This window comes from Thunnus maccoyii, chromosome 24 (genome assembly GCF_910596095.1).
Source record: "Thunnus maccoyii chromosome 24, fThuMac1.1, whole genome shotgun sequence".
Lineage (NCBI taxonomy): Eukaryota > Metazoa > Chordata > Actinopteri > Scombriformes > Scombridae > Thunnus > Thunnus maccoyii.
Genome location: NC_056556.1, coordinates 10,062,698 through 10,085,672, shown reverse-complemented (window position 1 = coordinate 10,085,672; position 22,975 = coordinate 10,062,698). Strand labels below are relative to the sequence as shown.

General features: G+C 37.6%; 3 protein-coding genes and 1 long non-coding RNA gene across 4 annotated transcripts in view; 2 read left to right on the top strand and 2 right to left on the bottom strand.

Moving 5' to 3' along the window:
* LOC121891932 (nectin-2-like) overlaps positions 1-22,975 on the top strand; it is a 933,424-nt gene that overhangs the window by 605,801 nt on the left and 304,648 nt on the right. The gene's annotated exons all lie outside the window — the stretch shown is intronic.
* LOC121891950 (C-X-C chemokine receptor type 2-like) lies at positions 376-3,429 on the bottom strand. Its single transcript, XM_042404669.1, has 2 exons — positions 2,678-3,429; positions 376-2,310 (listed from the first exon to the last, which is right to left on the bottom strand). The coding sequence occupies exon 2, from the start codon at positions 2,306-2,308 to the stop codon at positions 1,235-1,237; it is 1,074 nt and encodes a 357-aa protein (XP_042260603.1). The 5' UTR covers positions 2,309-2,310; positions 2,678-3,429; the 3' UTR covers positions 376-1,234.
* Positions 6,659-12,608, bottom strand: LOC121891983. Its single transcript, XR_006094248.1, has 3 exons — positions 11,747-12,608; positions 9,141-9,238; positions 6,659-6,774 (listed from the first exon to the last, which is right to left on the bottom strand). It is a non-coding gene; the product is annotated as an uncharacterized LOC121891983 (long non-coding RNA).
* arpc2 (actin related protein 2/3 complex, subunit 2) lies at positions 11,335-21,090 on the top strand. The gene is made up of 10 exons (XM_042404681.1): positions 11,335-11,559; positions 13,427-13,461; positions 14,322-14,434; positions 15,839-15,884; positions 16,199-16,385; positions 16,668-16,761; positions 18,103-18,229; positions 18,337-18,437; positions 19,350-19,450; positions 20,946-21,090. The coding sequence occupies exons 1-10, from the start codon at positions 11,486-11,488 to the stop codon at positions 20,965-20,967; spliced, it is 900 nt and encodes a 299-aa protein (XP_042260615.1). The 5' UTR covers positions 11,335-11,485; the 3' UTR covers positions 20,968-21,090.

The window sequence follows — 22,975 nt, the reverse complement described above, 5'->3', positions numbered from 1 at the left end:
ATTGTGTCACATGATCTTCATCAGCAAATGGAGATTGTACAGTTATTATGAAACTGTACAATAGATGTTTGCTTTAGCATTGAGGCTGAAAGTTCATTGAAAGTTCCTGTCCTGAAGAATGAACTTCCAATCTCCATAGTTAAAATTTGACTTGTGTGAACTTGATTTTCATCCAATTCCAACAACATATATTTATTCTAAAGTTATCAGAGTTATCTTTCACTAATTTATCACACACGAAAAGACAAAAAGTTAAATTATTATTGGTTATTTCTAGGAGAAAGGTGAGTTATCAAATAAGATATTGCTCAGGAAGTATTTGCAGTTCTTACCATGCACAGGTCAACAAGAAATAATCGGTCAGTGCAGGGAAAATTGCAAATCTTTTTATTTTTAATTGATTAACTCATTAAGACTTGACAGTTGAAGCATTCAGACATTTCTTGACTTTTACCAAAAAAGACAGCAATATACAACCTTTATAGCACAGATTGTTTGGTTAAAAACACTGAAAAGCATATATTCACATTATCATTGTGGTTCACAAAAGCTCTTTCACTTTTAAACATGGAAAATTGAAATTAATCAGAAAAATTAACACTGATTACATGGAAATTCAATGTTTCACTAAAGGATGTAGGTAACAGTAAATTCAATAGATGGCAGCAGTGTGCCATAAATATCAAAAGCATAGAATAAGTGAAACTAAATATAGTAAAACAACCTCTACTAATCAAATATTAACTCGCTGTAGATGGAAATTAATTCTTCTTTGGCCAAGAGACAAAAAAGGGACATATACAGTACGGTAAATAATCATATGTTTAACCTCACACCTTATTGTCAATTTTGTGATTTGAAATACTCTCTGACCAAGGGATAAGGTGACTGTAGACCTGTGCATTTTACACGCCTTCTATGCACCCACACATACACATTACAATACATTGTTTATTTGTTTCTGCACAGAAGAGTCCAACCACTCGATTTTGTCTTGTTCCATTTGTTTCTATCATCCTAAATGAAAACTTTAATTCTTTGAAACCTACAAAAACATCAGAAAAGTCTTTAAATTGAGCAGAGAAGCTAAGACATAAAGCCATGTCAATGTATTTCCATTCATATCTATCCATTTATAAGCTATTGCACAGGCTGAAGGAAGGATATACAGAATGTCTTCTCACTACTTTCTTTTTTTTAAGAGGGGGATCATTTCTACACACCCACCAATGTCTCAGAGAACAGCTCCAGTGCCTTCTGAAGTCTGAGATGTCGACCTGCTGATCTTTGACCCTGACATCCTCTCATGTCTGACTTTCCTCAGAAAAAGCAGCTGCATGTTTTTCCTGAACTTCTCTCCTACAAAGGCATAGAGGACAGGGTTGATGCAGCTGTGCAGCAGAGCCAAGCTGTTGGTTATAACCAAAGCCATGTCCACTGAACGCCTCATAGCACAGTTAGACGATATCAGATCAGCCCTCAGGAGCGTGTCCACCATCATGGTTAAATGGTACGGCATCCAGCACAGCAGAAACGCGATCACCACGGCTATGATCACCCGCATGGCCCTGTGCTTCTGGAAACCACGAGTGCGCAGCAGCCTTGCAATGGTGATGCTGTAGCAGGTTATCATGACACTCACAGGGAGCAAGAACCCAAATATATGGCGGAACCCACGTGTGGCAATCCTCCATGAAGAGGGCTTGCCAAGGTCAAAGCGTTCAGTGCAAACCATCCTGTCTGATTCACCGAACTTGAAGGCATCATTGAAAAGTGCAGGCAGAGCGAGGGCCACACCGAGAGCCCACACTGCTGCACAGACAAGCCAGCTGCACATCCTCTGGCGACTCTTGAGAGTCTGACTGGCATGCACAATCACAAGGTACCGATCGATGCTAATGCAAGCCAGGAAGAGGATGCTGGTGTAGAAGTTTGCTTCGATGATGAGGCTGAGGAGTTTGCACATAAAGTCTCTGAAGAGCCATCCTTGGACCAATGCTGCTGACCAGAATGGGAGGGTAAGAGCCATCAGACCATCTGCTATTGTCAGATGTAACAGGTACACATCTGACGGAGTCAGAGACTGCCGACTGGTGCCGATCACCCACCCCACTAACAGGTTCCCTGGTATTGCCAGTAAAAAGATCATTATGAGGATGATACTCATGATCACAGCTGCTATGGGATCCAGTGGTTTTATATCACATCTTAACGTCATCGGATCCACAACGTAGAGTGTGTGATTATGGTAGGCGGTGTCATTCATTTGATCCCAATAATTATCATCAAAGGTAACTTCGATCGACATGACTACGAATAAAAAACAGATGGACACTGTAACACCAAACAGAAACAATTAAGATTGTAAGCTGCAGTAAACAAGCTCAATTTGAAACCTTGCAGATTCTGCCTCTAAATGAAGTTGAATATTGACATTTCACAGCACAAAATTAAACTTTAATTTCAAAAAAGGGAAAAACAACAATAGGGTCATGCATATTATGACTTTCTAAAGCTTTTAAGATTAACTCATTAAATTAATCAGCTATTTTCTCACTGCAATTTGAAGCTGTTGAAATTTTATTCTGCAGCTTTAATACAGACTTTTAGTAAATCTGCAGCTAGTTTAGTTTTTTCTTTGGGCACAACAAGAACAAAAAGAAGTTCTGACACTCACCTCCCTTCTGCACCAGCTCCGGTGTAGCTTATGAAGATGATAAAAGCTAAACGAGACACCTAATTGTGCCCTTCAAGATTTATGTTCTTCTTTTAAAGAGAGAGTTGACCCAATGTTTCCTTCCTGTTACTGGATGTGCCTGCGTCATCAAATGTTTTTGCTGCAATAGACTTTTCTCACAGAGAACATTTTGACATGCCACATGGCTAAAGTCACAAGTGCAAATAACATAACTGATGATGGCTGAATTCTATTTAGCTGCTTCAGTTTTAGGGTCCTGGTATTGTGGATGTTGACTGTCACACTGTCATGGCTTTACTGAGACACTCGTTAATGTGATTAGTGCTTTTCCTACTATGACAAGTCAAAATGATTGATGATGTGTAAAAGGCCTTTTGTGGCCTTCTGAGGATTATGACATCTGAATTAGGAGAACTCCAAAATACACAAAGAGGAAGAAGTGTTACGTCATTTCATGATTTATTTGATTTATTAATTTCTATTCAGCAGTCGCAGTTTACAACACAATTTGAGGCTGTTATGGAAAAATAACTGATGCTGTATGGTGTGTATTTTTTTTGGCCTGTTTCTATAAACTTTTCTAAATAATTTCTCTTGATATGAAGCTAAGTTTGAGTACAGCTGCTGAGATTTTCCTCAATAATAAAACCCAAAAATCCTTTATGGCCTCTATACTTATTTTTGTCCTAAATGAACAGTTTATATTGGAATAGTAGCTGTCAGTCAGGCAAATGCACAAGATGTCTCAGATATCACATTGCTGTAAGCGATCATATGTAATGTGATCTTGATGCAAGTAATTGGGTAACGAAGGGTGTGTGGTAAGGTGTTACTAGCTGGGGTACTTTCTGGAAATTTAACACTTTGCTCACTCTTTCTTTTGCAATCATCCAGTATTATTTCACTGTGTTGTTTCCTTTAGAGTTTAAACGATCATTTATCAGCCAAATTGAGATCTGTGATTTTGGTGAGGTATGCAGGAACAGTGTTCAATGTTCGTGACAAGCGTCAGTTAGCATGACAAGAAAAACTTGTCAATCACATGTCAGTAATGACAGGAGAGTGGGGTGATAGGAGGGCGTCACTGAAACAGCTCTTCATGTCAACGTAATTGTGTATTCAGACACGAAAGTATCTTCCTTTCCTCCTCTTTGTCTCCATAAGTCACCCCATGCTGCCTTCCAGCATCACTGTCATTGCCACATATTTGTAAGTAAAATGGAGACTTAAAAGCTCTGCACCGCTAAATGACAGTGTTGTCAGGTTGCCAGCCTTTAGGTAGCATGACAGTCCCCTAACGAGAATGGCCTGTTTTTACCTTGTGAGTAGTTTGGCACACATTGGGTCAGAACTGTGTGTGAGAGAGAATCACACTTGTGTACATGTGTGCGTGCAAGTGTTGAATGAAAAGTAATAGTGCAAGGAAAATAAAGTAAAAAATGAAGAAAGTGTGGAACAGATGTAATGTTTTTTTCTAGAGCTGCTTTTACAGTTTCATCTCCTCTTGTAGTTTTTGCTGTTTTGTTTTAATTCAAGGTTTTAAAAAAATACAATATTCATGCAGATTAATAACAAAAAAGGTAGGATTTATTGTTTAAATTGCACACTTCCTCTGCAAACATATACAACACACCCGCTCTGAACTTTTAAAATATCACCCACATAATTAAAACCTACATCAGAAACTGAATAACTAAATCAGATTAACTTCAAACAAGTAACTAAAATAGAAGTAAAAACAGTAATACCTTATTATTTGCAACACTATGAAATTTAAAATACCTCACAGTTTATAAGGAAGCATCCTATTAAACTGGAACTAATGATCATTGGGACTTGGCATGTTTGTTCTGTCAACCGTTGGGCACCTGAGTTTCCTGTCACGAACATGCCTGATTATGCACTTTTAATAAAACATGCAAACAATAGAGTGTAACTTAGCACAGACGATCACCTCCGTGGGAACCTGAAATGACTGGGAATTCTTGACTGACATCGGGATTCTTTTTCATCCTCCTCCAGCGAAGAGAAAATATTTTCCCCATAGCTGACAGAGATTGTCATCTTCAGTCCTTTAAGCTCAGAAGTCAGAGGCTTTAAAACTGGGGACGATTCCTGTGGATTATAATCGCTTTAAAACTGACAACTACGCCTGGAATTTACTCTATGTTGGGAGTGTGTTGGTATCCATACATTCCCCTATAAGATAACACATTTTATGAGTTTCACTATTTCACAAGACACTGCCTTTGGAGACACACAGTATATATTTTACTGTCACCACCCTCATGTCCTCTCTACTCTATGTTTTCTTTAAGTGTTGTTTTCTCTAATGATCTACTGTAGGTTTGAGGTACAAATTTGTAATATTTCATCTTTTTACATATTATAATACTCCAATAAAACTCCACTAAAACTGATGAAGTATAATCTGTGCTGGAAATGCAGAATGGATTTATGCTTATTAGGGGACAAATCTCAAATCTCTAATTGACTACAGCCTCTGGAAATATTATAAGGCACTGGAAACTAGTGTCTCTTCTGTCTGTGCAACTTATTTATTTATTTCACTTTTTTTATTTTATTTCCTACATCTTTTGTATCTACTCCTGTGCATCTTGCTGCCTACACCAAACCTTTAAAATCAATAAAAACGTAAATGTTTCACTTTTGAAAAACACAAACTGGAACAAGTCAAACATAAAACCGTAGCTGTCATTGATTTAAATCATTTGCATTGATAATGGGTACATAGTAGTTTTTTATTTTTCTAGTCTCAAAAACTAAGGGTCAGTTCACAAAAAATACGAAGAAAAAAACATTTCTTTATTCACCCGTTGTGCATTTATTGAAGCTTTTAAACTCATTTTAAACTCAGTGTTATCTTATGCACACCTTGTAGACATGTATGGGAAAATGAGCTCATGTGAATGATCAGACATAATAAATATTGCAAATAAAACTCAGCAGCTACGCATCTTTAAAGAAACAATGTGCCAGATACTCGGGACTATTTCTTCCTCTTAAGTAGTTCCAATGAAAACAGTTTCATGAGAAACTGCATTCCATTCGCCTCTGTTGTATGCGGGGTAACAATTGATTTCAGAGATGGATATCTGAAATCCTCAGCAGCGGGAACTTTACGGCTAAATGCCGTTAGAGGTAAGTGTGCTCGGGGTTTTTTTCTCTGTAGTTTAGAGTGAACAGACTCTTTAAACTGGTATTCAGCTCAACAATATCCTTGTCTTGATTAGGAAGAGCTCTAATCCGGATTTTGTCCTTATTTGAATAAGTTCCAGTATCTGGACTCGCGTCATGTTCTATGAGGAAATCAAACTTGAAAAACAACCCCCTGAGTTAACGTTATCCCTCTGTGACAGAGATGCAACCATCTGATCTGAGGTGAGGACATGAAGGAGGAGCGAGTAAGATGTTAAAACCACTCAAAGGAATGCTGTGTGAATACAGACGATATCTTCTTCAAAGTCATTATTTTTCCGTGGTACATTGTGTCCTCAGTGATACATCAGGAATGAAATCTGGAACGGTACTTTTCAGAAAATATATCTCACTTCGCAAGAAGAACCACCTGATTTAGCTGCAAGATTGCGGCAAGAAAAAAAGTATTTCAGTGTTCATTTGGGCACCTGACTGTTGTTTTAAGACAGACTTGAAAATTTGTGAAGTGAAGTGTCCCAGAATGCATTTTGCACCAACCGGCAGCGATGGTGGAGATTAAAGCGAGAAAGTAACCATTTAGATTCCCAATATGTGGTCAGTTTATCCTAATAATGCCTATTTTGGAAGTTTGCTCTGACGTTTTCAGGGCTGTATTTGTATGTCATTATGTTCCAGGTAATTGTATAAAAAAAAAAACATTCAAAATTTTTCAGAACTTTTCAAGTTTGTTTTTGCTGAAATAGTTTATTTTTACAAGAGCAAAGTGAAAAGTCATTCCTTTCAGCCACTGTGAAATTCCACAGGTTGTTTCCTCCATGAGCAGGTGATGCACTGCTTAGCTTCCAAAAAACAAACATAGAGCAGGGGCCTTACATCGTTTGAAGTTACGAAATCATCTGGATAAATATTCAGAATACATCATTTAGGATTAAGAGACACCTGTTTACCAGTAATCTGACTGATCAGATCACATACAATGAAACAGAGACCTCTTCTGGTGGTTATATTTAATGCATGTGTCAGGTATATTAGGATTAAAGTGATTCAACCTAGCCGGAGTGATGTGCTGCCTGCTTGGCCCTTTATATTGTAGTAATTTAGAGTGTGTGTTTACTGTGTAGGTTTGAACTAAGGAGCAAGCCTCTGACTCTTCCTCATCTGTACAACAGTCATTATAATTCTAGATGTATACATAAGCACACATTGTTACGCCTCAGTTGTGATTTGTATTTGATACTATGTTCAGTATGTGACTCCACTTGTTTTACTTGCCACATGAATCACATGTTTGGTAATAAGAGCTTGAACTGTTGTCATCTCTAATTGAGACTATTAATCTTCTCTTTGTTTTGGTTATTGTCCTTAACATCACAATGGTTCCTTTATTACATTCCTGAACTTCTCCTTCCATCAAACCACTGAACCTAAAACCTATTTTCTCAATTAATCAATTAGTTGTTGGGTTTCTAAAATCACAGTAGTAAGACCAGCAGTAGACAACCCAACCATATTCAGTTTACTGTCATTGAAGACTAAAGAAACCAGAAAACATTCACATTTAAGAAGCTGGAAACAGAGAATTTTAGCATTTTTTCTTAAAAATGACTCAAAATGATTAATTGATTATCAAAATAGTTGATAATCAGCCAATAATTGCAGCTCTAATCAAGACAGAGACAGAGATTCACTGCCTGACATTAAGATATATTGGAAAGTAATGAACTGATTCATATGAAAAAACGATAAAATATTTTTCTTGCTGTAATCATTCCTCCTCCTGTTCATACTGGCTATTTAAAGATCCCCTTCATAATACACTGAAAGTGATTAGGGCCAAAATCCACAGTCCTCTTTCTGCCCAAAAATGTATTTAAAAGTTCATCTGAAGCTAATATGAAGCTTCAGTCGTCCAAATGACTTAAATCAAGTAGATATCTTTCAACATTACAGTCTTTTTAGTGCCAAAGTTCCTCTTTTTGTTACTGTACTTCCACCGCAGCTCAACAGGGAAACATAAAGAGGGAATGTGATGCTAAAAAGACTATAAATGTGGCAGATATCCACTTGATATGACTAACTCAGACTGCTGAAGCATCATATAAGTTTCACATCAACTTTTAAATGCATTTTTGGACAAAATGACTGTGTGGACACACTGTAGATTTTGGCCTCCATCACTTACATTGAAAGCACATTTGAAGGGGATCTTTTAATAGCCAGTATGAACAGGAGGAATGATTACAGCGAGGAAAACCTCTTTCACTGTTCATATGGACACCTGACTGTTGTTTTAAGACAAACTTGAAACATTTTTAACCTGTCATTTAAGATGCAAATATCAATTTTATTTAAATTGCGACCTCAAAATCAAATACTGCAAACAACAACTCAGAACACATCATCAAATTCAGTATTTTGCTTAATTATTATGATTATTATCTTCAAGATTTTCTATCATAATAAAAACAGAGATTGCAATGGTCATAATAATTCTAGAGTGTACATGAGCACACATTTCTAAGCCTCAATTATGATTTGTATTTGATACTATGTTCAGTATGTGACTCCACTTGTTTTACTTTCCAGACATTTGCAGACATGCTGCTGTATGATATGTGAGCTATTCAGTATTATCTGTCTTTGACTACCACTGGAAGCTAACTGAGACCATTAATCTTGTTTTTATTGCTCTATTTTTTGTCCTTAACAACACAATAGTTCCTTTATTACATCATTGAACTTCTTTTTCCATCAAACTACAGAACCTAAAAACCAGGAATTACCAGATGATCCACAATGTCAACATACTCTGCAATTAGAGGGGGGGGTATGTCAGCCCTTTGTTTTGTTTTACTGCGCCTCACTTGTCACATTGAACGAAACTGAAATTGAGGACTTTGGTGCTGTTTGTCTGCTCTGTTTGACTGATGAGAGACACAGAGTTATCTCTTTATTTGAGGATAGCTAATATTAATGAACCACTGTGATTTGTCCAATTCATTTTTATGCAACATATAAGAAAATTAAGTAAAAGACAACATCAAAATAAGGTTTGGATATTGTATTTAACTGCATTATATATTCCTAAAAGCAAAGCAGCATCTTAATTTTCTTTATACTAAAGTATGAAATGAAAAATAAACATTTTGCATCATTTATTCTCAATGTAAAAACTTTGAGCTGCAATACTGCATGAATCCCTAATCTAAATCAGATTAACTTTTAAGAGCTTGAGGCTGGTTGCACAGATCAAAAGTCTTACCTAAAGTCTGGAAGAAGGTCTTGCTGGTACTGAGTCTTGTTTAGTCCAGTGGTTCCCAACCTAGGGGTCGGGCCCCTCCAAAGGGTCACCAGATAAATCTGAGGGGTTGTGAGATGATTAATGGGAGAGGAAAGAAGAAAAAACTAAGTTCTGATACACAAATCTGTTTTCAGTTTTTGGACTTTTTCTCTAATTTTTGATTTTTGGTGAAATATTGGATCATTTGAACATTTATTGAAATGAAACCATACGAGAAGTTTAGAGGGAAAAATCACTATTTGGTGGAGCTGTTAACAACTCATAGACATCTGAAATGTGACCCCGACTACACACTGCTTTTTGTAAGACGTCAAAAGCCAAAAAGGTTGGAAACCACTGGTTTCATCTTTAACAATGTGTTGTATTTTAAAAGCTTCTTATATTATCCATTGTGTCAAATCTTCATCTGAAAAGTAACTAAAGCTGTCAAATAAATGTGGTGGAGTAGAAAGTACAATATTTCCTTCTGAAATGTAGTGGAGTGGAAGTATAAAGTAGCATCAAATGAAATACTCAATACAGAGTATGACTTGAAATAAATGTGAGATTTTCAACAAACAAGTCCATGCACAAACATTACAACATTATAAATTAACATTGATGTGCATATTATGGGAACAAGTGGAAAAAATTGTACTGTTGAGCCCCTATTGACCCCCATGCATCCCCTGTGCATGTGTGTGTCACCCCCAAGTTCCCATCAGTTACCATGAATACAGAGCCAGACCCAGAAACCAACCAGTACTCCTGTGCTGAAGTTAGATTTTCTGTGTCATTTAACTTCTGGTAATTTAATAAAGGTCTGCCAACTAGGTTTTCACACATGTTGTGGCCACAACATTAAATATAATGCAAGAGCCACCTCAGTTGATGCAGTACTTTATTTGTGCAAAGTCCCTTACAAAATTTACAGTTGATCAAATTACCAAAAACCGACTGACGGGTCTTTTCCCGACCTGTGTTTATTTTGGTATTGTTGCAAAAGAAGACGTATCAGAAACAGGAAATGAACTGAGGACAAATTCATTTTCAGATGTTCCTGGGACTTTTCTCTCTCTGTCTCTCTCTCTCTCTCTCTCTCCAAACTTTATTCAAGTTTCATTGCAGCATATATTCCATCTTAGAAAAGGACAAGAACACAAGACATTTGTCATTGTATTAACCTTATAACGGTGACAAATACTACTATATGTAAGTTACAGAATAACTTCCATAAAGTACATAAATTAAAATAAATCAAAGGGAATTCTGTCAGTTTGAGCCTCATTACAATGATGCAAACAGTTTTTTGTGCTTTCTTATTTTGTTAATTTAAGTTGAATCTCATTTAGAAATGCTCTGAAGCTAGAGGACTCTGGCTATATGCATATATAGTCTAGCTAAACATAAAGTTGCATTGCAGCAGGGTTCCTCTTTTTTTGTTTGGAAAGATGTCAACAAATGTAAGATCATTTCTTGAAATAGGAAGCAGAAATGATGTGACCATGAGTAGTGGGTGCAAAAGTACAAAAGTAAAACCGAAAACAACTGTGTATTGGACAAAAGTAGATATGGTGTGTGGTTTAAATAAGCTGAAAATCCATCTTAAGAGTTCTTTAGAGGAATATATAACCCCTTCATAATCTTAAAATGTGTCTCTTTAGTTTTGGGGATAAAAGGGAGAGATTAAAAAAAATGTTCTATTCTGATAATGGAGACCTTATCAACCTGGGAAAGAATATAATTGTTTTGTTTTGTCTGCCTGACTAGAGTGTCTCTGTAAGGCATGGTCTGATTAAAAAAAAAGTCAAAAAGCAAGATACCATCAGTTAAGATTAGGGCAAGTTAAGGACATACATCCACAACTTGTTTGTTTTGTTTTGTATGAATGATGTAAGATGATGCTGAATTCCTTGTACTTGCTACTTAGTGAATAAATCTGATTCTGATTCTGACTATTGATGTTTTTGATAAGAAACAGGAATGAACCAGATAATGCCACATAACTATGTAAATTTGGGCGTTTGAACTGTTCATAACTTAATAGATAACCACGTCAGTGACCAATGATATGTTTCTCTCCGTTTAATCTGCCTCAATTATGAAAAATTGTCATTACGAATTTATTACAGGCAACATTGCGGGCGTCCTCATCTTTTGGGGTCCTGATTGTAAAATACGCGGAAGCGACAGGCGGAAGAAGGAGCCTCGACGGAAGCGGTCTGATCTGTCAAGGGAGGAAATTTTTTTTGCAGAATTTGACACAAAGAGCCACCAAATAGCACCGATCATTCCCCCCCTTTTCCTCGACACCGGCGTCCGCTGCGATGATCCTGTTAGAAATCAATAACCGCATTATAGAGGAGACGCTGTCGTTGAAGTTCGACGGCGCTTCTAACGGGTGAGAAAATCTTTGTTACACCTGGCTAGCGCCGCTAACAGCTAGCTTCCCCATTTAGCGTTTAACTGAAGATGATAGGGGCGTTAAATGGTACATTAGGGATTTCGGATGCAGCTAACAAACGTTTACAGCGTTGAAAACGTTAGCTATGTCGCCTTTTGTTTGTAGAAATTGCGAAAATACACACCGTGGCTGCTTTGCCTGAAGCTGGGGTGTGTCTGCACGGGCGGTGTTACGCCAGTATTGGTAACTCCTATGAATTTGATCACCCCTGGCGGTTCTCCCACATTCCCGGGTCGTAAAATAAGATTGTTTTGCTCCTAATCACCTGATAAATATGTAGTAAAACATCTTAAAGCGTTCAACGAGCTTTCACGGCTTAAAAAAGTAGCTGAAATCTAGCTAATAACCAGATTTTCCGTAACGTCAGCTGAACGAGCGACGGTTACTGTCTGATTTGTCTATGTATAACTGCTCTAGAAATTTATTATTGTAGAGAAATGTCAACTGAATGAATAAATGAAGGGATTATACCCGGATTCACCGCTAGTGAGACACATTTTGTAGGAGTTTTTGGCACAACAGGTCTGTCAACATGACAGAAACTGCCCACATCTGGTGTCCTTTCGTAGTTACCCAAGATGTACGCGCATTTTATTGATTGTTGAAGATATAAGTTGGTATTTTCTCTTAATAAATGTCGTTTATTTGCTCACAAAGCAGCCATCGCCCCCTCTCTTCAGCTTCCGCATTCCTGTAGTCAAGCTGAGTCAAGTCTGCAGTTCCCTGCAGCAGGCACATTACAGTATGTAGCCTGGACAAGTTGCAGCAGCATCCGCCTTTAAAAGTGGTCATTTATTACTGTGCAACCCCAAAATAGTGTTTTGCAGGGTAAAAGGAAGAATGATATTGTCAGGATGATTAATTAAAAGCTGGAAATCCACCCTTAAATAGTGTTTATGGTGTGCTGTACTGCTGATTTTGGGCAGTAAAATTAATATCAATAAATGAGGGCTGCAACTAACAATTATTGTCATTATTGATTCATCTTTAGATTATTTTCTTGATTGCTTGATTTGTTTTTTTAAGTCCAGAAAATGGTAAAAAATGTCGATCACTGTTTCCAAGGTGACGTCCTCAAATGTCTTGTTTTGTCTCGACCAACAGTTTATGGTCATAGAGGACTAAAGAAACCAAAAAATATTCACATTTTAGAAGCTGTAATCAGATAATTTGGCCTTTTTTTTTTTCTCTTAAAAAATGACTCCAAATGATTAATGGATTATCAAAATAGTTGGTGATTAAATAGATAAAATACTTTATTTATACCAAAGGGGAATTAAAATGCAAGGCAAAAGAAACAAATGCAGTTAAATGCAAAATTATATACACTCAAATATAAAAATTAATTTAATATTTGACAACTAATGAACTCAAGAATTTATGGTTGACACCTGGTGTCTCGGTGTACTCGTATTTTTTTTTTTTTTGTTGGAGATGCTACATCTAAAACTGAAATGATTAGTTAATCAACAGAAAATTAATTGCCAACAATTATGCTCATTTTCCAAGCAAAAATACCCCCAAATTTCCTAGATCCAGCTTCTCTAATGTGAGGGTTTACTGCTTTTGATTATCAGATTAACTGATGATGAAAATACTTGTTAGTTGCAGTCCTCTCAATATTAACTGTCTATGAAGCAGGTCTGAGATTCGTATGAAGATTTGTGAAGTCAAATTAAATCTGAGCTATGTCAGCATTGTGTGACTAAGTGTCATTATGTACTGTATAAATATGTGGGGGTTTCCTGTAACAACATTTATCTTTATACATCCTGCATCTGCTTATTTTGTTTCCTCCTTGCAGAACCAAGCCAGAGGCCGTCGATGTGACGTTTGCAGGTGAGTCTATAAGGCACCTGACAGTATGAAACAGCTTTCCATAAACTGGAAGTAGTTTCTTTGAGCGTTTTTGTCCACACACTTTCTCAACAGCTAGGTTGTAGATGTTGATTTCGTCATGTCTTTAAGCGTCATGATGCTATTTTAAGTGAAGCCACTACAATGTTAGTGCTTTATTAGTCAATCATGCTGTGTTATGTCCCAATCACACCAAATTCTTTAAAACTCTGCCAATAACACCCAACATTTATTTAAAACTAGCACCCACATGTGCTTGACAGCTGAGTCGTTCTGCTTCAAGACAACATAACCTGCATCACAGCTGTCCTTGAGTGCCATCTTGTATTTTTGTGTAGTGACTCATATTGTGTTGAATGGTGTCCTACAGTTTTTAGTGTAATACCTGTGAACAGAGGTATGTCTGCTGTTGTGGGCCTCTCTGCATTCGCTGCATGAACAAAGTACTGAAGTTAAAATGCAGTTTTCACCAAACAGCAGCACATTTTTTGTATTTCTACTTGATTAATAACTAAAACAGACAATCAAAGATAGTCAACAACTTGTGTGTAGTGACTTTACTCTGTTTATTAGTGCTATACTATACTACCACTACTATACACTATTAAGTTTTCGGTTTCTGGTGGTGATACTGATTTTCAGTGCTGTATCATCTTCCGATGACGCAATTAACTCGTTGCACAGGTTCAGCCTGTCAGTAATCACAGTTAGATGGCACAAAGTCAAGAAATCAAGTGAAATTATCTTATGTGCAGGCATGATTTGAGGTTGGGATGACTCAGCGTTTGGTGTAAAGGAGTTAGAGGCTTGTCTGTGGTTAATGTCGTCCTTCTCCGCCGCAGATTTCGATGGCGTCTTGTACCACATCTCCAACCCCAATGGGGACAAGACCAAAGTGATGGTCAGCATCTCCCTGAAGTTCTACAAGGAGCTGCAGGAGCACGGAGCTGACGAGGTACAACACACACAATGAGAGTCAGGGACATTTTTCTCTGTTCCCACGTCTCACAAAGATTCAATTCTGTGTGGTTTCAAGTTTAGATATCCGTTTTCATATCCTTCAACACGCGTGCATGCTTTTATATACACATCCAACACAACCCAGGGTGTCTGCAAGTCCTGTGTATGTTTTACATCTTTAATTCAAACCGAAAAGACTTTAAAAAAAATGCTCTTGTGGTTTCCTGATGCACTGATGTATAAATAAACCAGTCACACAAGCTATTTTCAACAGAGGTCAACAGTTGCTTTTATGTTTTACTTTTGATTTCACTGATAAGTCGTATTTTCTTTTGAAATGCAGGTGAGCTGTTTAAACCTGCAGACACCCAGCAAACATACACTGCAACAATAAAAGCATTGTCACTAAGGAGATGACGCAGGAATGCATTTACATTGATTTCTGTCTGGTTGTGGTGTCAATAAGAGATGATAAAATATATGTTAAAAAAAAAAAAGCAGCAATGAGGTCATGATGGCTATCTGCACACTCGCACACCTCCACCACAAGAGCTCTGTTGCCATGTAAGGAAGAAAGCAGCTGCCGAGGCTTCTGGTAGAAACAGGAAGTGAGTTTGTGTGACTCACCCCAGGCAAGGAAGTGCTGACTGCGAGCAGCGGCCGCTGTATGAATGTCTTGGCTGTCGTCCAGCGACTTCCCTCCTTGTTCCCTAAAACACAAGAGCAAAGGGATAAATGAATGGTTTAACAACGTCACATTCAGTTATTCTGCCTGTGAAAAGTCCAGTTGAAAAGCTGCTTACTTAAAGGGCTTTTTGTTCCCACACATCTGCTCATGGTTTGACTGCTAAATTACTCCACAGATTAAATATTGGAGGAATTTGCTGTTGACATTTGGTGGTGCGTTATTGCCATACCTGAGTTAGTCAGTCTACCTCAGTTCATTCCTAAATGACAGGTATCTGTTTGAAAGGAACCCCCTTGTGCCTTTAATTACCTCCTGAAAGACACCAATTCCCTTCCTGCTTTACAAGTCTTTTGTTGTACAGCAAGTTTTTTCAACCATCTCTCTGCTTTTATTGGTGTTGACATTTCTGTTAGTTTCTTCTCTTCTCTTTAACCACATTGCTTAGACTTCCCACAGGCTATGAAAATCACTGAAGTGTAGTATCAAAGTTGTAGCAACAACATGGTCTAGCAAAAGCTTTACAGTCTTAAGTCATAATCCAATTTTAAATGAGCTTTAAAAATCCTTTTATCATGTATTATTTACATTTCCTCAATGATTTTTTATAGTCTTTTTTTCTCTTTCCCTTGCGTCATGGTTTTTCTCTGAAGTTCTTTTTTTGGTTACTGCATTTAGAGAAGTGCAATACAAATAAAGTTCTTTTTTTTTCAGCTGCTCAAAAGGGTCTATGGGAATTTCCTGGTTTCAACAGAGGCTGGTAAGTTCTCACAAAGCTACTGGCAGCCTCTAAATGATGCCTTGCGACTATTGGATGGTTAATGTCAGATCAGTTTTAAGGTTTTGACACCATCAGGACATTGTGATACAGCATGTAAAGCTTTAGAAATCACTGTGTCTATCTGCCACATTATATCTAGAACATCTTTTTACCATTATTTGTTGAATTGCCGTAGCACATTTGTTCCTTTTTTAATAGAAAACTATTAAATTAAAAGTTGAGACTGACTATTAGCCTCAACCCACTGTAGATTCTTCACCATCTGAATTACTCATCACTATGCTCCATCTCAGGCTACAACGTGTCCCTCCTGTACGACCTGGACGCCCTACCCGCCAATAAAGATGAGGTTATCCACCAGGCGGGAATGCTCAAGAGGAACTGCTTCGCCTCCGTTTTTGAAAAGTACTTCAAGTTCCAGGAGGAGGGCAAAGAGGGCGAGCAGAGGGCTGTGGTCCACTACAGAGATGATGAGTCTATGTACGTTTGGGGATTTCAGTTTCAGATCTCTTTTAGAGACCGAGCTCGGTTGAATATCTCATCTGAACTTATACATGCAGAACAGGTTGAATAGAAGGTTTAGATAATCAAACAAAGATATTTCTTAAACTGAGACGTATGACAGTGTTTCTGAAACCACAACATGGGTTGTAGTGGGTCTTGTTTATGACTCTCATAAAAACATACTTAAGGTCATTGCTGTCATTTTTGTGGTATTCCTCAATTATCTTAAATGTCTGACATGTTCGGTCTTCTCCCCAGGTATGTTGAGGCCAAGAAGGACAGAGTGACGGTGGTCTTCAGCACAGTGTTCAAAGACGACGACGACGTCATCATCGGCAAAGTCTTCATGCAGGTGTGTGAGGCAACGAGAACATTAGTCAGTCAAGCTGGTCATTAAGTTAATTTAGAGAAGTTATACTAGACTGAAGCTTGTTTGAAGACAAATACTGTGTGAGTTCCATATTACACAACTATACCGTTTTTTGCTGTTACTGTACAAAAAAATCAATATACTTTACCATTTTGGACTAACAGGAAAAGACTTGCACCAGTGCAACTTGAGAAAGCTGCTGACAGTTAACTGCCAGCAAAAATGGTTTTTGCAGCTAATAAAAACATACAGAGAATACTTATTTTTTGAGGTCTGAGGTGGGAGCTGTTTAACCATCCAAATTTAATTTAGTTTTTTTTTTGCAGCTGTGAGCAGTTTCTTCATTTCTTTTGTGTTTTACAAAAGTTTACATCGACAGCACAGTCAAAACTCTGACTTTTGAGTATACTTAATTATATCGTGTAAACTTGTCGAGTGTTAACTCTCACTTGGCAATAAAAAAATCAAGTGGTAAAAATGTCCAGCAGTTGCATTGAAATAATATCAAATATTAACTCTATTTCGGTCAATACAGCTGATTAATTAATTTAATTTAATTTAATTTAATTTAATTAAAAAGGAGCTGTTCACAGTTAACTTATTTTACTTGTTAAAGAACTGCTACAATACAATTAAAAGCAATTAATTTAGGCTGTTTATATTGTGCCACTACAAGGCTAGCAATGCATGAACACTCCCAAGATGGAGTTTTCAGTTCTTTCCGTTCAGCCGACATTGCGTGAATGTAGCATTAGCTCGTTGTGTTGAATTGGGACACAGCTAAGCAGGAGGCAGCAAAGAACCTAATATGATGTAGAATATCTCTCTCACCACCAGCTGGAAACACTGTTTGGTCATACTTATTTATTTCAGTTAGCTAGTTAGCTTAGCTGACCTCCTTAGTTCTCTTGCACTATAGCAGCGAGTAGCTAACGAAGTAAGCTAAGTAGCTAAAATGCTCTTCTTCGGAAAACATGAATGCTGTTGTCATGAATGAATAAAGGGAAAAGTCACATTTGTTTCCATAAAAATTATTACACTAACGTCTCAGAAAAAACTTTTCCTCTTGGAGGATTAACTAAACCAGTGTAATTATGTTAGCCTCAGAGAAAGTTTAAGCTAAAACTCCAATTTTACAAATACAATATATACATTTACAAATATGAATTACAAGTAATGTTTATACTGCATCTCTTATGTTGTCTCTGATATGATTTAAAAAAAAAAAATATATATATATATATATATATATATATATACACACACACACACACACATACATAGATTTAAAACTGCTACTGTACACTCACATTCTGTGTTTAGGAGTTCAAAGAGGGTCGGCGAGCTAGCCACACAGCTCCCCAGGTGCTGTTCAGCCACCGGGAGCCTCCTCTGGAGCTGAAGGACACAGACGCCGCCGTCGGGGACAACATTGGATACATCACCTTCGGTCAGTTAAAACACCATCATATTTTCTTTTCCTGTCATGCAGCTGTACTAATTACACAGCTAATAATTTGATTTTGATAAAAATGTTTTTTTTCATGTCTTTTTCAGTCCTGTTCCCTCGTCACACCAATGCCAATGCCAGAGACAACACCATCAACCTCATCCACACCTTCAGGGACTACCTGCACTACCACATAAAGTGCTCCAAGGTGAGTTGAGACATCAGTAGTTCTTGGAGTTTCCTGAAGTGTAAAGACCTATTTCCTTTCAAAGACATCTTTCTATGCACTAGGAGGTGAGGAAAATTATGTATTTGAGATTGTTTTGGGCATAGTTCACAAAAATAGAGATTAAGCTTAAGACATCACCTAAAAACAACATATTAGGAAGCTCTTGATGAGTCTCTTCAATGCTGTATTTTCTTGAAATTAGTCACATGTCTCTTGATTTCTTACTCAGGAACTTTTCAAGCCTAGTAGCAACTGCACAACGGGAACAAACCACTTATTTTCTGAAATTCAAATTAGGCTTTTTAGATCATTATATTTAGACAGATACTCTGTTAATTGTAAGTATGTTTTGGGGCTTGAGGCTGAGTTTTTAGGTCCAATGATACATTTTTAGTTTGAGGTTTCAACACAGGTGAATGCACCATAAGGAGGCACCTGTCAAACAGTCAGAACAAGCTGAAAGTCTTCTTTAATTGCAGGGTACAAACAAGTCATAAAGTCCTCCCCTGTAATAGTACGTTCCACCCTCCATCTTAGTGTCTTACAGTACCTTCTCCACAGTCTGTCCAGCCACAGGTGAGATCAAAAGAAGGCCCCACCGGATGAGGCCTTGCTTCACCACCTTCAGTGGTCATACAAGTTTTTAGGGCTGGTGTGGGCGTTTGTGTACTCATGACAAACAAAGCGACGAATGCTTCAAATGGCTCCTCAAATGGACTCTTGTGGACTTTAAAGCCTAATCAATGTCATTTTTAAGATGACTTGCATTTCAGAAGCAAGCAAAAACGTTGACATCTCATTATCTTATCTCCTTTAAAGATTTTTTACAAGATAAGATGTTTCTCACTGTAAATACCTGCTGAGCATCTCTTTCATGCGTTTCTTCTGCAGGCCTACATTCACACACGCATGAGGGCCAAGACGTCGGACTTCCTCAAGGTGCTGAACCGCGCTCGACCCGACGCCGAGAAGAAGGAGATGAAGACCATCTCGTAAGTGGCCTTTAACCCCCTCCTCTTGTAGACACTCGCCTCTTGTCGCTCAAATTCACAGTTACTGTTTGTGCACATCAAAGGTACGAAGTGATCCGGTGCATTCATGTAATAAGAACAAGATAAAGACGACATTTTGAGCTAAAGTTGGCAGTTCTGCGCTTCTAATCATCACAAAGAAGTGTTTTTGGTGCAATTTGTGGTAATTTAATAAATTATACTTTATTATGTAGATAAATAATAGGAGTGTTTTGGCCTCATCCCTTCAAATCTCAATGCTCTTGAATTATTTTTGAGGATTAAAACAAAATATACTAGATTCAGTATTAAATAGCCTGCCTACTTTCCAGACATTTTGAGATATACTGTAGTATCTATTTTCTATGATGCATGTATTAATCTTTTATTTGTGGGCCGGCTCTGAATCTTTGTGTGTTTTTGAGGTGTGCATGCCCTGCACTGTTTTTGCAGTATTTGAAGTGAGTAGAGGAGGAATTTTAACAGCTTCAAACAGTCACACATGCATCGTTTTTAGCCTTGTAGCTCTGAAATAATTGGGAAATCCATGCTGTCGGAGCACAGGGGGTGTTTGTTCTGTGGTTAATATGTAATATGTAACTGGAATGAGAAGGGAACCCCCCACCCCCCCACCATGGCTGCCATTGCTGTTTGTTTCGAAGAATGGATCTTGGGTTTGGCTACAAGGTACAAAAAGAAATGTTAGCGGTTAAGAAATTCTCAATAATTACACAACCAAAAACAGAAGTGTCAATCACATATTGTTGAGTTTATTGGACAGACATGAGACAGATACCAGAATGCCACTTATTTGTCAGTATGAAGTTTAATTACCAAGTGTGGCCACGGATGAAAGGAGTTATGCAGTACTGCTTGGTATACTACATAAGTGTCAATTAGCCACAAACACAACAAAATAAAATTTATGGTTTAGAGGGCGTTGTGTGGGAGCCACAGTGACTTCCTGGAGTCATGTCATTGCTGCAAGGTTGCTAACATAACTCCTGACTAACAAACAACATTATTGTTAATTAGAGGTGCTGTTATAAATAATCTAATCCAATTAGGGATGGCAGTTTTGGTTAATTTTGCTTTAGATAGACAGACACCCATTAAATAACCGGTTAATTTTTGAGATTAGTTGTGATGTAGCTTTCGTTTGTGAGAGCGGTTCAGCAGTTGGTGGTCAGAGCTAGCTCGTCTGTCCTGGTTAGCTTGACTTTTAGCTCATCCTCCTTCATGTCAAAGTGTTTTCAATGCGTCAATCAGTCACGTCTCTTTATCATTATGTTAAATTTGTCACTGATTGATCCAACGTGAATAACACAAAGTAACGAGTTCAGTACCCAACCATAGTATACAAATTAACCCATCGACCAACATGCGTACTGTAACTCCTCTGGAAGGGTTAGGAGTGTGTTAGTGTGTGCGGAATGACAATAACATGTTGCTTGTGCGTCTTTGCTTTCATTTTCAGCGGAAAGACCTTCTCCCGCTGAGGCCGATTTCCCCATCAGAGAAATCCAAACCCCCGTGGACACGCCCAAACACACCACACTGAGACTTAACGCCACATCGGACAGGACTCCAGGACGCCAATAAATGCCCCGGCCAGCCCCCCCCCCAAAACACGTGTCCACTCTTTTTCTTTTAAAAAAAAATGAATAATAAAGTTGGCTCTACTTAGGGAAAGCCAAGGCTCAAGATAATGAAAAAAGGGCATTCCTTGCTTTGCATAGTTAAAGAGAATTATTAGTCCTATATAAATATATATATGAAAAAAACTGAAATTTTTGATACGATATCTTTTACTCCATTTGGTACTCTTGCTTGCCCCTCAACCTTCACCACGTAATATCCATGTGTTGGATGATTTCAACCCCCTCCTCCTCTCCTTCCCTCTCTGTGCTTTCATGTCGTCTGTACCATTGTCATTTGAAAAAATAAAATAAAACACTCTTACAAAAAAAAAAAAGTGTGTGTGTGTGTGGTCTGTCATAGGCTAATTCTGGGGACAAATTTCAGACCTGGGACCAGTTGATTGGAGACGGCTTGTTCAATTGGGGACAAAAGCCATTTCCCAACTGGTAAAAAGCTGATTTTTGGGTTAGGGTTAGGGTAAGTCTTTATGTAATTCCCCAAAGTTGACCATGATCTGATATATGTGTGTGTGTGTGTGTGTGTGTGTGTGTGTGTGTGTGTGTGCTGATTCTGTGACTAAGTTTGACTAAACTGACCTTTTGGAAAAACAGCATGTTTTTCTTATACTTTCATGTTCAAGATTTCAAAGTGTAATTTGTTCAAATGACCATTGAAATATATTCTCTTATGATGTATTTGTGAGCGTAGACGTCGTAGTTTTCTTGGCTTTTGATTTTCTTACTTAAATTTAAGGATTACATGGTTCTGTATGGGTTTGGAAATTTCTTAAGACCCTTTAATTCATTTTTTACGAATCCATTTCAGTAAATTCAAAAATTCTCAAAATCCACATATTGAAGATTTGATGTTTTTAACTTATGATGACAATTTTGCTGCATTTCTCCAGTAAATCTCACGGGTGACATTATTTTTTAATTAATTTCCTGTTGATGATGTCTGACGCAGCTCAAGCACCCCTTCACACCATCATCATGTTCCAAATGTGTTCATTTGAACTGATTTTAAATTAAATGTTATTTAACAACATATACAAGTGGGTATTCTTAAAATAATGTTTTTGGACCGGACATATTGATCCTGGAATTGTGAATATTCGGTTTGGCTTCTATTTTAAAATAGGTTCAGTCAAGTTTGCATATTCGTACAACAACCACTTTGAGTGGACGTTTCAGCCACTGATTAATTACTTTTAGCTATTTCCATTGCTCTGTTCACTTATTAAATAGTTTTCACACACTTAAACTGGTTAGTGTGAGGCATGCCCTGTGTAGTTGGCCTATTGTAGCTGGTAGTTTACTGGTTATTCTGACAATAAATATACTACACATAAAAGCTGAAACTATTTATTGGATTATTTGGATTATTTTCCGGTTTTCTTATTCATCTACACATAGAATGATAGCAAACGTATTATCTTTGGGTTTGGGACTGTTGGTCAAACACACCTGTTTAAATATTTCAGTTTGTACTTTAGGAAGGACTGGAGGAAATGCCATCAAATTTAACACAGTGTCCTTTCAGAGAGGTATTTTTCAAACCAGCCAACAGCCTGCTCAGACAACCCAGTATTGAGCAGCCGTTGCTTCAGGATAAGGTGGTCTGTATCGACTGTATCGAAGGCCTTTGAAAGATTGATAAAAAGAGTGGTCCAGGTTTTTTTATAATCCAGTAACTCATTTCTATCTTTAACAACCTTTAAGGATGCCATGATGGTACTGCATTGTTTCCTGAAGCCAGACTGGTACAATGAGAGGATATTCCTTCAGTTGATCATTTACCAATCCTTCAAGGACCTTTGATAAGACAGTTAAGTTGGAAATAAAATAAAGTGCAATTTTTTAAAAG